General features: G+C 41.0%; 1 protein-coding gene across 5 annotated transcripts in view; it reads right to left on the reverse strand.

Annotated features, from left to right (window-relative positions):
- The window catches only part of sox6 (SRY-box transcription factor 6), a 155250-nt gene that overhangs the window by 11723 nt on the left and 126812 nt on the right, over window positions 1-16715 (reverse strand). For all 5 annotated transcript variants that reach the window (XM_086025553.1, XM_086025551.1, XM_086025550.1 and 2 more), the window contains one exon: window positions 9224-9329. In XM_086025553.1, the coding sequence (XP_085881679.1) occupies window positions 9224-9329 (106 nt within the window). The remainder of the gene's footprint in view (window positions 1-9223; window positions 9330-16715) is intronic.

Genomic DNA, 16715 nt, shown 5'->3' on the forward strand with positions numbered 1-16715 from the left:
TGGTCTTTGATTTTTTGATGTTATTTTTTTAAAATTCGGTTGCTCTGGTTAATTTGTCATAATGATTGCTTTTGTAAAAAGCATATATTTTTTCCAAACCCCCCATTTAAATGTTGATTTTATGGCAATAAATATTTTATTGGATCTTTGTGTCAAAATAATAAGTAAGTAGAATCACACACAGTCACACCGGGACATTACATCTTGTAATAATTGCGGGCGGTATTTGCCCAGTTTTGCATACAGGCGCTCACACGTCTCTCATCAGTTGCTTACATTTCAGCTTGGCTTCCATAAAATGTGCATGTGCGCCAAAACAAATACGCAACAGAGGGCTTGAGGCAGCTTGGGAAAAGGAGAGCAAAGCAGAGAAGTTGAGACTTTTGGAAAAGAAAGTGTTCTTCACACATCGGTATGAGATGATTGCTTTCTCAATCAGGGCATTCACTCTCAGCAGAGCAGCGTTTCTCTCCGTATTAAACTGTACATCAAACTGATAATGATTTCTGTTTGCATGCACATTTGCTTCCTTTTATAAGTAAGATGTGAAAGAATTAAATAAAAGCACGATGAATATTTCAACAAACAAAAACATGTTGATAAACAAGGCTGGAAAAAATAAGACAAAAAAAAGCCTTCCATATGCTACGATACATCTTTAATGATCTCAAGTCTGCAAAAGAAAGCTTGGGATGACTCATGCATATTTCATCATCCACATGTGAAGCTTTCTCATTAGACCATTGCACCAGCAGCCTGGCACACATTACCTGGCCTTTGATTTCTATTATGATTTCAAATCATAAACAAAATCACATTCTTAATGAGTAACGGGGGCTTCGTTCACTCTCGCTCTTGTCTGATCGCTCAAGACGTCGCGGCGTTCTATTTCAACCCTGACCGGCTCGATGGTCTTAAATGCAGGAAGAGTTCATGTGAGAATGTTTTTGCTGTTTTTGCGGCCTGCTTCCGTTTCCACTTTCACAGTCAAGAGCAACATATCTCCAGAGGCTTCAGACAAAAAAAAAAAAAAAAAAAAAATATTGTGACACTGCACAGATGCTTTCGCTTCATTGTACAGTCATGGTTCGGTTGTTAGAAGCGCAAACACATGCCCCTGAAAATATACACAGTCCAAAAGAAAAGCATCCATTTGGGTGTCAGGAAATAAAATGTACACATGCATGAAAAAATTAACTGTTTGGTTTTAATTAAGTAAGGTGTATTCATTAAACATGGAGGCAATATTTAGTCATTACAATTTCAAACATTAGTTTAAACTACCTATAAATAGCATTTGTTGTATGTCCTTTCTAAGATTAGATTTTACCATGGAATTTAATCATTCAAAACATTTAGATTTTTTTAAATATATTTGTCGTACTCCTTTCCTCAACTAAACTTCAGTTTTTATAAAAAAATGACTTTTGAGTTTGAATTCACACTTGTGTCCACATGTCACATGGTCCACAGGAAGTTGCATCATTCAGAGCTTGGTCATGGGAAGGCCCAAAGTAAGCTCACATATTATTTGTTGTATATGTGATGATTTTTTTTTTTATCAATGGCTTCTCTGCCTGTTGCCTCAATTATTTTGGGCTGTTGTTTGTTTGTTTTTATAATACATTTTCATGCTGGATCACTGTAATGTGCTTAATGTCAACATGTTATTAGAATACATGCGGCTATACTGTGTTTTTGATGTATTTGCTATTTCCATGCCAAAAACTCATTCCTGTCACTTGCAGCCATTTACTTTCAAATGAGGGTTTTCATTACAACAAATAAATACAATTCAATAATAAATAATCATTGCCACACAACATTTTTGAATCATTCAAAATGTGTAATATCAGATTTAGAGTTGGAAAAAAGCCAGAAATTCAAGATTAGTTTGAGATCGTTAAAACAAGCAAATGTCACCAAATCAGTGAAAGGACCCATTCACAGTATCGGTTTAATATTAATCATACTGAATACTATAACGGTATTTCCCTTAAGTTACATTCTTTGGTTTAACCGGTGCCGATGCTTCTTTGGCGCCCTACATCGGTGTGCTCAAAGATTCGCTCTTACACACGTAGCAGCTCATACAGAACAAAAATAGCAAAGCACCAAATCTCAGTGTTGCGTTTCATCCGTCTTTAGCCTCCAGAAGGCTGCAGGCGGAAATAATACACTAGCGCTGCTGTCGCCGGAGCCCACAGTTGGTTAATTTCATTTAGCATGCACTCACTGTACAGGATGAATTGATTTCACTTTGTTTGCTTTTGACAAGCATGTTTATTGTGCAATGAAATGTGGAGTGGCGGAGGGCTGACAGTATCCATCAACGCGGGGCAATCTGCTGACTGCCGGGGCCCGATGAAGGTATTCATTAGCTCAGGAGCGCAGCGCTCACTCAGACAAGACAGACAGTGTCTGCACCCAGGGAGCGCTCGCCGTAATTTACGATGCCTCCCGGCCCATTACTCTATCACTGACACTGATTCAGCAATTTATATACTGGTGTGCATGCATATGGGCAGAGGTGAGCCACTTATGGGCAGGGACAAAACAACTGCCTTCCATCAGCTTGTGCCACATCCGTAGTTAACCAGCAAACCAGCCACGTGACTTGCTCCACTGGAGGGAAGCCGGATTGGGTGTTTTTCGTCATCGTTTTTCCTCACCCTTCGCACGGATACTCTTGTCACTGTCATGCAAATGCTGTGCCGTTTTACATTCAAATGAAGTCATACCTTTACAGTGACAACCATTCGAGTACATCAAAGTCCATTCCTGGACTCGGATTTGTTACTGAAATTGACTAAATTATCAATTGACTGAATTGATTAAATTATGCTGTGTTCAAAATTACATGCGAGTCACTTTATACAATGGATTAAAATAAAGTCTACACACCCCTGTTCAGATGATGTCTTTTTGTGAAAAAGGCGAGACCAAAATAAATCATTTAAAAACTTCCCCCCCTATTAATTTCTACAATTTCAAACTAAAGTAAGAAAAATGTATAAAATGTCTACAAATGTAATAAAAAAATAAACAATTGTAATAATGAGGATGCACAAGTGCGCACACCCGCTCATAGTTGGGATGTTGCTGTGTTCAGAATTAACCATTCACTTTCCAACTCATGTTAAATGGGAGTCAACACGGCTGCCATCATTTAAAGTGCCTCTGGTTATGCCCAATTGAAGTTCAGATGATCTAGTAGGCTTTTTCTGTCACGTTGTGCTTTCCAGGAGATCAAAGATTGATAGCTAGCTAGCTAGCTAGCTCGATAGCTCGATAGCTGGATAGATAGATAGATAGATAGACCACAAACTGATGTGACATCACTCATCGGCAAGCGGGTATGCACACTCACTTGTTGGCATTTACACACACAGTAACACATGTTAGGGAACGTTCAGGTTTACAAGGGCAGCGAGAAGATGACTTACAATAGCAGATAGAGGAACGGCTATTCAAAAATGAGAGCGTACATTACATTGTCAGGTAATATATGACTGTATCAGACACAACCTGCACATTAGCGTCCTGTCTCATTAAATCCCTTCAATTCCCCACAAGCAATTTACTGCAATATTGTTTCGATCCTTCCACTTGGAGATCACGAAACAGCTCTGACGTTTTGCCGATTAGCGTTAAAGCACAGTTTGTATGGAGTGGCGGGACATTCGGGAATCAGTTAGGTGGATGTGTGATTGTGTAAATAAACACAGCTGTTTAGCAGTAAGAGAGGCTGGGTGATACTTTAGCGGTGTTGTGGGGGGGGGGCATAACAAAGAGGGAGTGCTGCTTAATAGAATTTATTGTGATTCATGAGGCCCGTGGCTCACGTGCGACAGAGGCATATTACTGTCCCTTTTTAATTTGTCTCTCCTGTAAACCTTGCAGATGAACAGCATGAATTACAGTGAGGGAAAATGGCTTTATGTTTACGAGGGGGAGGAGGTGGGGAATAAAAATGTTGAGAGGGGAAAAGTGAAAGAAATAGAGCTCATGGACTGCAGGCTCAGACCTGACCGCGCACCCAGCCAGAGGGTAGCATTGCTCCAGTGGTCCCCACCTCGGGCTGCCTTCGGGCACGCACGCTCCGTGTGTGGAAAAAGGCAGCCTTCTCCTTCATTTGCTGTACGTGGAGAAGTCAAAAGCCAACTTCTTCTCGAATGCACGCGGCATTTGACCGCACTTTCACATGTTTTAATAGCGTTCTGCGTTGTAGCTCACAGGTCGCTCTGCCGGCATGCGACACAGACGCAGCCCTGACGGGTAGAATTGGCTCGGGAGAATGAAGCTGCAATCGGGCAAACCTGTTGGGATCGCTGGTAACACCTCTGATTGCAGGCGTTTAGCGGCGACAATGAAGCCTCTCCCTCGGAGCGGGATCATGTTGGATTAATGTGTATGGGCAAACAGGACATGACATTCGGGGTGCAGGCTGCTGGAGCCAGAGCTCAAAGCATGCTAATTAAAGTGACACAAATTACGAGAGAGCTAAACCCCATTTAACATGTCAATCCCCCTTTTTTCTTCTTCATTAAAAATGTGTGTGTGTGTGCTGTGCGCCCTCACTAAACATGTGCAAGCACACAGGGAACTTGTCGCTTGTGCTTTTGTCCTGTCTATTGTATTAAACTCTGTTCTTTCATATAATCCAACTTGGCACTGAAACCCCCAAATTTCGCTTTTTTCTGTACAAGCGGTTGCAAGGTCAAACTTTTTGCTTTGTGTTGCAAAACGTTCGCATTGTGTGTGTGAGACTTTCGGCTTGATTACACTTTATAAAACCATTATTTTTTTTGCTTTACTTTATTACATTGATTTTATCATAATTTTATATTTATATTTTACATTACATGGCTGTTATCCATTTATTACAAACATGAAACAAAATTGTGTTTTTAAGGGGGCTTGTATGGATTAATGGCCTTTCAATTCATTGCAATGAAAAAAAGTGGATTTATTATATGAGTAATATAAGTTACAAGCTTGGTCACGGAATGAATTAAGCTTGTAAGTCAAGGTACCACTGTAATTATTGATATTTAATTTAATCAGCTGAAGCACTTTTGAAATTGGCTGAATATAAAATCGGCAAAAAAAATACTGATTTTTGTCAATCTTTTTATACACATTTCAGCATACGACAAAGATGATGTTCAAACATCCCCCCCTCTCAAAAAAGTTGTTGGATAGTTTAAAAAATCGTTAATTCAATTTTATTCTGCCAAATATCGGAAATGAAAAAAAAAATCTGTATTGGCCGGACCCTAACTTCATTCATATGTTATGCCTCAATTGCTTTCAGACACAATTAATCAACAATCAAATCCCGCCTATTAGTTTCAGTGGACCTGCTGGGCTATTTCTGCTGTGATAAATTATTAGTATGCCCATGCCGACAAAGCCTTGCTGTGCAATAAAGACCCGAGCTCAAATCCCACGGCCTCACTGAGTGAAAGAAAAACAACAACAGATCCGCTTCAAACAATTACATTTGGAAACGCTCCAAGCTCTCGTGCAGAAAGACAAAACCAATCATCTGCAGCAATTATGCAGTCTTGTCTTCCTTTCTTGCTACTCCACAAGGCCTTTGCAAGGCATGTTCATATTGCACTAGACTTTTGCGTTCATTCAGTTATAGCTTTCAACAAATTCTTGGTTCCCTTTGGAGCGATGGCACGCAGGCACACGAGTTCAGCAAGTCGCCGATGCCACAAAAGGCCCGAGGCCTGATGTTTTTATCAGAGCAAATAAAAGAGTGGTGAGATCACGCGTGCGGCTCGTGGCTTTACGAAATGGAGGGAATCCTATCCCTCTTCCATACCTTGGCCACGACTTTCCAGTCTGTGCTGTTGCTCCGTGCTTTGCAAATATTAGCTTAAGCAACTTAAAGCCTTCTGTGAGCCGTTGTGATGACAGAGCCGCGCGCTTGCACACAGAGCCCGCTCAGTGCGGCCGCTCGCTTTGGGAGGGAGACCTGCATCACACTAAGGGGCTTTCACACCCTATGCAATGACCGGGAGGTACACCGTGTAATTTTCCTCCTCATGAAAGTCTACTACTGAAGAACAAGTGTGCTCTCGATAAATCCCCTCTTCTGTACATGTTCTGTTGAAACAACGGCTAAAAACTGTCGCCCTCCTTTCCCCTCACATCTGGATGACTTCTGACCAGAAAATAACTTAATCATAGCTTTGTCAATAATTAAAGAGCACACGCGACTGCATTTAGCTAGATGCTTGTATATATCAAGAAAATCATGCCAGGGAACGACTGGTTCGTAGTCGGGCAAGATCTTTACAAGAAGGGTTTTAGGAGTGTTGTGAGTAGGGTTAACACTTTGTGGTTCACATCATAAAATCCTGATCCCCATCAATCAACAATGTGTGTTTTGCTCTTCTAGCGTACTCACAGTGTTGATGGTGTATTTTGAGTCATGCCCACCAGCCTGGCTCCCAGCCTTCTCCCTCTGGGAACAGGACCTCTCCTCTCCTTTGACCCCAGCCTGCTCCTATAATCCATAGCCCAGTGGGAACACTGATGGGAGGCGTCTGGCCTGAGCCTTTCCCTTGGCCCGTAAAGGAATTAAAAGGGCACAACTGCCCCGGTGTGTGCTCCTTTTCAGCCCTGCCTGACTCCAGCGTCGCTCCAGAGGGAAGACTCCCACTGGGACAATGAGCACTAGAAGCGCCACCGTCCATGGAGAAGCCGTACTCTAGTTAGGATGACTTTCCTCTGTGTCTCACAAGGGAAACATAAATTGATGGGCGCCGCTCAAATTGAGGGCTGCAAACATTATTCAAATAACTTGGAAAATTCAATTGCCCCCCGCCCAAAGAAAAAGCCAAAGCAAAATCGCTACCTCGAAGCTTTGCAGCGATTATTTTTCCGGACTAATGTTACTGCCGACTCATGTAGAAATAACTTGGGGGCAAGGGCACACGTGAGTAAAAGACAGAGAATGTCCAAAGTTTGGGATCATCTCACACAGTGCATCGTGTCTACTGCAAAGCAGAACCGTCTCATACAACAGCAGGTCCATGATTGCCCACACGTAACAAAATAAACATGGAATAACATTCATACCCTAGAGTAGCTGCACAGTCACAACTTATGCCCAGGCAGTCAAGCACGCAGACTGGCTAACATTTAGCTAGTTAGCAGCCAGCTCGACACTCTCATTCACTGACTCCCATGGCACTCACCAAGCTGGGCCCCGCCTTTTAAACAACAACACTTTCAAAGTCACAGATACTATGGTGTAAAACATGAGAATGGCGCAAAAATAATACCAGCACCTCACATGCATATTTTGTATTCTTGTTTAATAATAAAACTTTTTTTTTAAAATCAATTGATGGGATAATCACAAGAGAATCGATTCTAAAATTACTCGGTAGCCCCGGCCCTACTAAATGTAATTTTCATCGAACCAGGACACTTGTCTTGTTGTAGCTACAGATGTAATTAGTCAAGGCGATGTTGAGGGCGTGTGATGCCGCTGCAAGACGTTGGATTACATTGTCCTGAGAAATATCTCTCCTCCTTCTCTAAGACACTCTGAAGTATCAAAGATGACTCACAACCATTTTCTTCTTTGCTCTAGCTCTCAAGTGCCATGGAAACAGCCACAAATATTTATGCCGGACAAACACTGGTGCTGTGTGTGTACTGCTTGCTCCTGCGAAGAAGTCATGGCCACAAAGAGAGGTGACGCTTTGTCACTATGGTGCAAGCAAAATTTACTCTCCTGTGCCCAAGACCTCAAACAAGCACAACAGCAGCGGGAGTCCAAGCTTGGAGAAAAGCCAGCTTTGTCCTGAGGCGCCCTTGTCCTCCAGCTCACCTACCTGTGAAAACCTGCACTCCATTGGAGCGCCATTCATCCCAGCCCCCACATGTCTACCATGTACTCGCTTCTACACCAGTCCAGTGTCAGTCACATGGCCAAGTGGCGGCGCACTAAGGGTATGTTCACACTTGACACGTTTGGTTGGGTTAAAACAAACTATAGCGTTTTATCAAACCGGAACACTTGCATATTGTCACTGTCAGCCAGAAACCTCATGTATCTAAATATAGTCAATTTCATTTTTTTCCCCACAAATCAATGCTATTGGTGTATCCCCACGATGTCAGTGATTTTTTACGGATTATGAACAAATTGAAAGTGATGAAAATAGCTTGAGTACAATTGTCGTAACTCATGAACGCTCAACTGTCTGAGAAGTGTTGTCAAACAATGCCTCCATCTTCCCTAACACTTGAGATTGAGTGCGGGGAACGACTGAAAAGAATTAGGTTTCATAGGTTTGAGTTAGCTTGTTTGGTTTCAAATGGATCGCTGAAATGCTTTGGTGCAGAATGAACTGGTCAGCTACGAATGTAAGTACGGGCAGATTGATTTCCACCAATTAGACTGTGCAATCAGTTCATCTTTTTATTTATTTCATCACTCATGGCTCTAAGACCTTTGAACAAGAGTTTGGGAAGATGACGAATTGCTTTTATGAAGTATTAAAGGTTTTTGTCTGGTTGGTGGGTCGCCATTAGCGCAGACTGTGATGCGTAGGGCTGGCACTGGCGTCGTGCTGGCGACGTGTTCGACCACTGACAGCATAATAAATTAGCAACTTATTTAGCATATTGAATTCGGGTTTGAACATGAGTTTGGAGTGGTGTGATGTTGATGACGGTGCGCAACGGTATATGATAGCTATGTAAGGATGTGATGTTTGTTAACTCAAGCAGGATAGTGTTTTTTGTTTTTTTTCTTTGTGAAAAGTAGTGATTTTGTAGATGCAAGGAGTCGAGATTGGAGGAGAATGGCAAACTAACTCAAGTCATCTGAAATGTGCACAGACCAAAAACATGGACCAGTGTTAATGACAGGTATGTATAGATACATACATACCTGCGCACATACACGTTAATATATATGTGTATAAAATCTCGTTGCAGCATATCCCCATCTGTGCGTTCAATGCAGAGACTCTTCATTTTAGTTGCTCTTAGTTATATCACAGATGGTAAAAATACCAAGGCTAGAAACAGTATCCATTTAAAAAAAAACAAAAGAAAGAAACGATTGAGTAAATGAGCTTTGTCACAGAAGGAATTAAACCCGTAAATCAAGTTACTTGGGGAGAAGCAGACACGTAAAAGAGTAAAAAAAAAAAAAAAAAAAACTAAAAAAGATTTACGTCCTTACCATCAAGATCCTCAGGCCTGGTGAGGTCAATGACTCTGTGGCCGATCTTCCCGTCCTCACCCAGCTTGCCAAGGTGGTGTCCGATTCCTTCAAAATGTCCCCTTTCCTGCAAATGAATAACATATGTTCAGGAACCGCACGACATATTACACTGAGAGTTTTATAAGGACAATTCGTCATACAATGAAAAATTATGAAAAGACAAGGCAAGACACTTGTGGGTGTGTCATCGGTATGATGGAGGGTAGGGGGACAGGAAGGGCCAAGGCTTGTCGTAATTAGATTTATTTTGTGATCTTCAGCACAAAACTGAATTGTGGCTGTCTTTGCGGCGCTGAGATTTTCTTCTGTCATCGGCTGTCATCTTCCAAGCCGCCTTCTGGTCGACAGCGCCCTGAACTCCGCCACCATCATTTATTCAGCATGTTCCCGTTCGCTGTGTCGCCTCTTGAGCTCCGATTAGACATGGCACGGTGTTGTACTTGACGCACAATGAAACCCCGTCATTCAGCGCTCGGTGGCAATATTAAATGTCATGTCCATGTGCATTTACAGAATAAAATAACAGCCTTTGAATAGTTGATGCACATTACACTTAATGTATTATGCAAGGGGGAGAGTGGTGACTGCCGCCGGCGCCATTGTTGAATGACCTACTTCCTCAGTGAATAGACAGGATTTTAGCAAGAGACTGTCTCGCTCTCCAAAGACTCAACCAGAAGATGGACACTTTGACTCTGCATGATACAAAGAATCCCCCTTCTTCCCTTCCATCCATCTTTAGCTTGGATCACACTAAAAGGCAGGCATGTCGCCGTCAGTCCAAATAACAGCCTTTGTTTTGCTCCCTCTGCCAAAGATGTGTTGTCACGCTGACGTCTGCCACTTGTCTAAACTGATACTCAGGTAGAGTCCCGACACAATGTTAACAGCCCCCTGCTGCACGCACACAAAACACTCACATTAATTTTTAAGCCCCTTCTTTGTAATGTATCACACCGTTTTGTTTGCTCATACAGTGCATAGTCGTGTGCTTTTATGGTGGCAGTGAAATACAAGGTGCAAATTGGCAGAGAGTGAAACAATTTTCAAAAAAAGAGGCCTGTTTAATGTCACTCCCAGTTCAAGTCTATTGTCAAGCTAAACATGAAACAAAGTCAAATGCTGTAGGTGTATTAAAACTACCACCAATTTTGCCTTACGTTAGTTTAATGCTAACACACAATGCAAAACGAATGCAGTTTTATAACCCTCTAAGCAACTACATTTGAACACAAAAGGTGGAACAGTATAACAATTAGGGCCCAAACAATTTTAACTTTTAGTGGCTGATGCCAATTCCAATATTTGGCAGAATAAAATTCAGATAATCGATCAATCGGCTGTTTAATCTAAAAAAACATAATTAATAATAAAACAACTTGTTTTATTAAGGACATGAATTACAGGCAGAATATTTGACTGTTTAACAAAATTTGGTTTTATAGTATTTTTTTTTTACAACAAAGAGAAAAATCTGCACAAATTGGCAGATTTTTGAAGATTTTTGGGATGTTTGAATATCATCTTTGTCTTGTCTGTTGTAATGTATTAATGTGTAAAAAAAAAAGGCATTTTAAAAGCTAATATCGGCCCATTAATTGGTCGGGCCCTAATATCAATACTCATAGGCATATATTCTTTATCCTCTCTGAAAACAGCTAAAGTAACTGCCGCTTACTGAGGAGCATCTCCGTGTAAGTATATTCAAATGTACGCACTATATTACTCACAGGTAGCCAAGGTGCACACACAAGAAGGAACAGCACAATGTCCATTAAATTGAAGAAAATACTATGGCAAAAAAACATTTTTTTACATTATATCAAATTGTCATTGATGTAAGATTTTATGAAGCATAATAATGTAGAATGTTATTTTTTCTTTTAAACATATGACAATTTTTTTGAGGGGGGCCTGGAATGGATTAAAGCAATTCCCATTCATTTCAATGGGGAAAGATGATTTGAGATGAGTGTGTTGTGTCAAAACAAATTCCATTTACCGGTATGCTAAATGCATATCTCAAGTCACCACTGTGGTAGAATTTAACATTCATGATTTGTCTTTACATGTTTTTTTTTACCAACATTTGTGGCAATCTGAGTGATTGTGCACTTGTGCCTCTGCTTACAAAAGTGTTTTTAAATGATGACATATGAACACTTTGTAATGAAAAGATTGAGTGTGCTGCCCTGTTTACAGCAGCACATGCATGCGGAAGTATATTCATCAGCCAGCTATATTATTACTCTTAATGAAAGAAGCTAGCAGCCTGCTGACAAAGTGACTGATGTTTGATTAGCTGGGCGGGCAATGGGCTGCTTCAAATGCGACTTGGACAGTCGCTGTTCACGGGTGCTGTGTCTCTGTAATAAAGTCGTCATGTCGTTCCTCCCGTGTGCTTGGTTGGTCCCTTACGATCAATCAACTCCTTTTATAAAGTCATGATCATTAAGCATCACGTTGAGCCGAGAAGCTCGAAGATAACAGGGACCGTCCATCAATAAGTTTCATTAAAGACCCTGCTAAGCAAATTCAGAGATTTGTTTCTAAATACATTATACATGTTTTAAGATAATTGCTGAAAATGTGCAAAGACAGAAAACTATAAAGTGCTTGATTTTGGCGATATAGAGTTAAAAACTCTTTTTCACCATTTCAGTTTTCCTGATTTTTTGGGGGTGTGGCTAAAATTCACTTTACAGTTTGGCATGAGTCTCACCTCCACCATTTAAAAATTGAGCGCCTTGACATCAGCAATCATCGGGTGCAACTGTGACATGCAGTTAGCTAGCTAGCTATGCCTAGCCTTTGCAGATGAATCTTCCCTACAGATAGTCCGCTGTGTCTGCTTTAGAGTGCCTCATTGTTGGCCATGAGTGCGCGCATGAGGGTGAAAAAGATGGAAGTGGGAAGAGTGGGAAGAGGGCTATGGGCTGGCCTGGCAACTTTAGAACACCTCGTTATTGCTGGATGGAACAGACCTGCAACAACCCGGTGGGCTATATTCCAGCCACCAGAGGCTTGAAGCCGAGATATTTTTGCAGCTCAAACGTAGTTACTGTATGTGGAGGCATAAGAAAGATCCCAGATGAAGTTATTCCATGTCATAGCTATTTTGACAGTTAACAGTTGCTTTCATAGCATCTGAGAGCAGAGAAAACAGATTTTCAACCCTTATTTAATTCACTAGCCAATTTCTTTTACCCAGTCAAATTTGGTAAGTTTGTTAACAACACTCTTGTCTGTGGTTCGTTAAATTCAGAAGACATTTACAGTGTTTTCACCTTACAGGGACTTTAATAACCAGTTGAGTCTCATGATTAGATTGTACATCTGCGCGGTTTTGTCCCATACATCTGACAGAAATCATGCTTTATGGGAGCCAACATTTTTATACTTCATGTGAAGGTCTTGCCAGAGTAACTTTCCTACCCTTCCTGTGCTTGATATGCTAATTATCATCATGCTGCCAGTGCAATATGGAAGCACAAATTTCCATAAAATTTTATATACTGTGCGTAATATACTTATTGGTTATACTGTGTGATAATTTATGTCCGCACAGCATCAGGGTTTTGTTTTAAACCTTGAAAATATTCACTGAACTAATGCTTCTTTATTGCCCACGCATCAAGTGCCGTGATAAATTAATGGCACTTTTATTATTTTATAGTATCATTAAATTTTTACTGATCACTCTGATACAGAGGAGTAGCAAAGGACACGCAGCATCGGGGGAAGCAGTCTGTCTTGCCAGGGAGAGGGTGGTAGAAGAGCCCAGCAGTATATTGCTGATATAAAAGACATCTTGGAAAGGGGGAGTGGCGTACAATTTTCAAGCTAAAATTAACAACAACAAAAAGGCAGATCAACTAAATCGGAAGAATAAATGATGAGAGGAGGTAACGTTAAAACGAGGGGAAACAAAAGCTAAAAGCGAACACTTTCATTGGTCTCTCACATTGACCACGACCGCTGGCAAGCCACCAGTTTCTCCCTTAAATGACTTCAGCATGTCGCGCTCCACCCCGGCACAACTCCATTTACAGAGATGCGCCCCGTGCTGCACAATAACACATTATCATCTGCTTGTTTTTAAAATACAGTATTTGTTGGTTGCAGACCAGGCCGCCGAGAGAAGACGTGCGTCACAGAGGAAGAGACATGAGGAGGAATAGAACTTGTCGGGCACAAGGAAGCCAAAAGGAGCTCTTGTCAGTGGTGTAAGGAGAGCTTTAATCTGGCAGACCGCAGAACATGTGCTGCTCTGCCCACAGGGTGTATTCTGGGCAAAGTCGGGTGGCGGACGGCCCTGTGCATTGTGCGTACTCCTGCCCTATATTTAAGCAAACACACTGCCAATACTGACACTCCTTCAGCCCCTTTGTAAATAGCTCCAGGCTATAGGCAAAGCCATATGGCCCGAGATAGTTCAAATGCAGATGAGAGGCAAACACACACGAGTGGGGTAGACTATGATGCAGATCAGCAAGGCTTTCATTCATAAACCTTATACACGTTGCTACACTGGAGCCGTGGTTCTCAAACTTTATATACCAAGTACCACCTCGAAATACTTAGCTCTCAAAGTATCACCATAAGGACCAACAATGAAAGACGGTAGTTTAGTAGGCCCAAGTATTCATCCAAAATTAGACTTTTATTCTTAATTAATTAACTGCCAGACATTTTCAGACCCTCTTGTTTCCTATTGTTTGAAAATAAAATCGAAAAAAATATAAATAGGTTCCTGGGATTGAATGGCTGGACTGTGGAAAGACATATGAAAATGTTTTTGGCAGTGAATGTTAATGTGAATGCATGTTAATTTGCGATAATGTATAGCACACACTATCACGCTGTGCCGCATTTCTCTGAAATGTTGACTCAAATGACAAATCACATGCTGTCATTGTATCTAATATCACACTATTCAAGTAGTAATAGCCAGCCACCCTTCCGATACGTCCAGGGGTGGAAATGTAACCCTCATCCTCATTTACCTAAAAAGAGGGGGCTTAAACTGCTTAAGAGAAGTGGAGCTAATCCATCTGTGGGGTTTGTTTAAAAATCAAACATACCTAACTGGAGGTTGGCCTAAAACCAATAGTGTACATTGCCAAGTCAGGACCCTGCATGTAGTGGCCATCTAACTAAGATTTGACACTTTAAATGTGTACAGTTAGGTTTGTGTAAGTGTTAATTATATGTAGCTGGTTTTGCAATTTGCTTCAGCAAAATATTTTGAAAACGTGTACTCTGTTTCTGTTACTTTTGGCCAAATCTGAAGGTGAGTATTGTGCTTAAAAAATCTCTGTGACATCAGACAGTCGGATTATCCACCATTTGGAAACTATGGCTAAAATTTCAGCACTGTTTTCTTTCATGGAAAAATAACACAATCACATATCCATAAATGCGACCTTTAACAGCTGCAGAACCCTAAACAGCCACTTGCGTTTGATAATGTGCTGAAGTGGCTCTGGTAATACCGCACACCTGGTGTGAGGCAAGTTGAAGGCTTGGTGACCACAATATGGAGTTGAGTGGATCACGTTTCAGTCATCAGTGTGGTCTGCGGCCCTCAAAAGACGTCTCAGAGCAAACGTCTCGATGGAGACAAAGGCTGCTCAGCGCTCATCTGGTTTGTATTTATATTGTAACCAGTTGCCATGTTATTTATAATCCTGCAGCCTTCCAGTAGTTTTGGAGAGTTTTGAGCCATTTCAACATTAAGCATAGCCAGCCATGCGGTAAACCCGCAGTTCCTTTCATGCCGACTCTTGCTCTCTTTTTTTAAGCCGCAGCTCTGCCTTTGTTAGGGCTAATGCAGGCAGCAGCAGAATCAACAGTAGCAGCCACAAAAGCTTGGCATCTGTTTCCATGATAGTTGTCTTAGTTGATAGTTGTCGCAGAGAGGAGACATGGCAGAAGAGACCTCTTGCATTTACACTGTAGGGCATCACCTCATTTGTTTAAAACAGAAAGGGGTAAGCAAGGCTTTCCATTAAATTAAGGGGCCTAAACTGTGTAAGAGAAGGGGAGCTAAACATTTCCTGGGCTTGCTGCCAATTTGGCATTTATTGTTTGTTTTTAATAAAAGAATAGAGTTGCATTATTCAGGATGACTTATTTTGCTATTTTTTGTGGAAGAAGGAAAGGTCAAACTCTGAACCTTAAGTGATCATTTGAAGCGTGCATTTAATCTGACACAAAGTCTAATGCTACTAAAAGGTCCGTAATGCAAATGTAATTATTTTTATGTTGTTTATTTATAGTTGAAATTGCATTCTGAAAATTACTACATGATATATTTCTCAGGATAGTAAAAATAGCTAATAATGATCATTAGTTACTTGTTGAGCGAAATTGTAACTTGCACTGATACTACTTTACGAGCACACGTTTGAGGACTCACCGATACTGATTTTGACAATGGCATTGTGTCTTGCAATTGTGATGAAAAGGTTTTATTTTAAACAAATACTGTTCAAATAAAACACTAACGTCTTTCAATATGGCACACAAAACTCTTTTTAGAGTAACAACTTGTCTTCATTTAGACTACAGTACATTTTAACATCCAACCGCATGTTTTATTCTGACAGTCCTGCCGCACATTTCTCTTAAATGTAGCCTGACACACAGATATGCGCTGTCTCAGTCCGAACACTAGTTGGTATTATGTACTACTTTTGGCATTATTATTATTATTATCATTATCATGCAAAAGTTGCAAATGTTACCTGTGTGTGCTAACAACACAATTAAGTCAGTCAAATGAAATGTAAGGCTGCTATTTGAGAATGCCTCAAGTAGGTGGTTAACAAAGTTCTATCATCCATGTTCTTCTTAAAGTATCATTGTCATAGTATTGGGCACTTTGTTGCGCATATCCAAAAGCCCTTTTACAACTGGACCCCAAAAAAATCATTAGACATTGTGTTCATACCATAAACAATACTTTGTGGCCACAGCTTTTGTCACGTGTCCTTTGTGGGGAGCACAATTTAACATTCTTTTTCTTGGTCAAACAGAGGACCAGAAATTCACCATGTATTTTACATGGTGAGTTGAAAAAATTGTGGTGCAGATGCTGCCAAATTACCCACCCAAGACGTGGCCTTTGTGATTTGTTTGTAGCAGATGAGAATAAGCTAAATACTGGATGCCTGCTGGCACAATCATGTTCTTTGTATTCTTTTGGGAAACAATTGGACAAAGCGTTCATGTAAGCAATGTCACAATGGCACTTGCTGGCCGTAGTCATAGTCTGGGAGCCGGGGGTAATCTAATTTGGATGGGCAAAGCCTTGTATGCCAAGGATTTACACTGCAGCTAAAACGCTTTGCTTTGCAATTTCCAAGACAGCGGTCGAAAAGGAGCAGAAAATTGCTTCCAGGGCGGCCGACCAGACAAGATTATATTCAAAGTCTTTGTGAGGGCT

The sequence above is a fragment of the Filicampus tigris genome, chromosome 3, assembly GCF_054856515.1.
Source record: "Filicampus tigris isolate MCC_2025a chromosome 3, RoL_Ftig_1.0, whole genome shotgun sequence".
NCBI classification, from domain to species: domain Eukaryota; kingdom Metazoa; phylum Chordata; class Actinopteri; order Syngnathiformes; family Syngnathidae; genus Filicampus; species Filicampus tigris.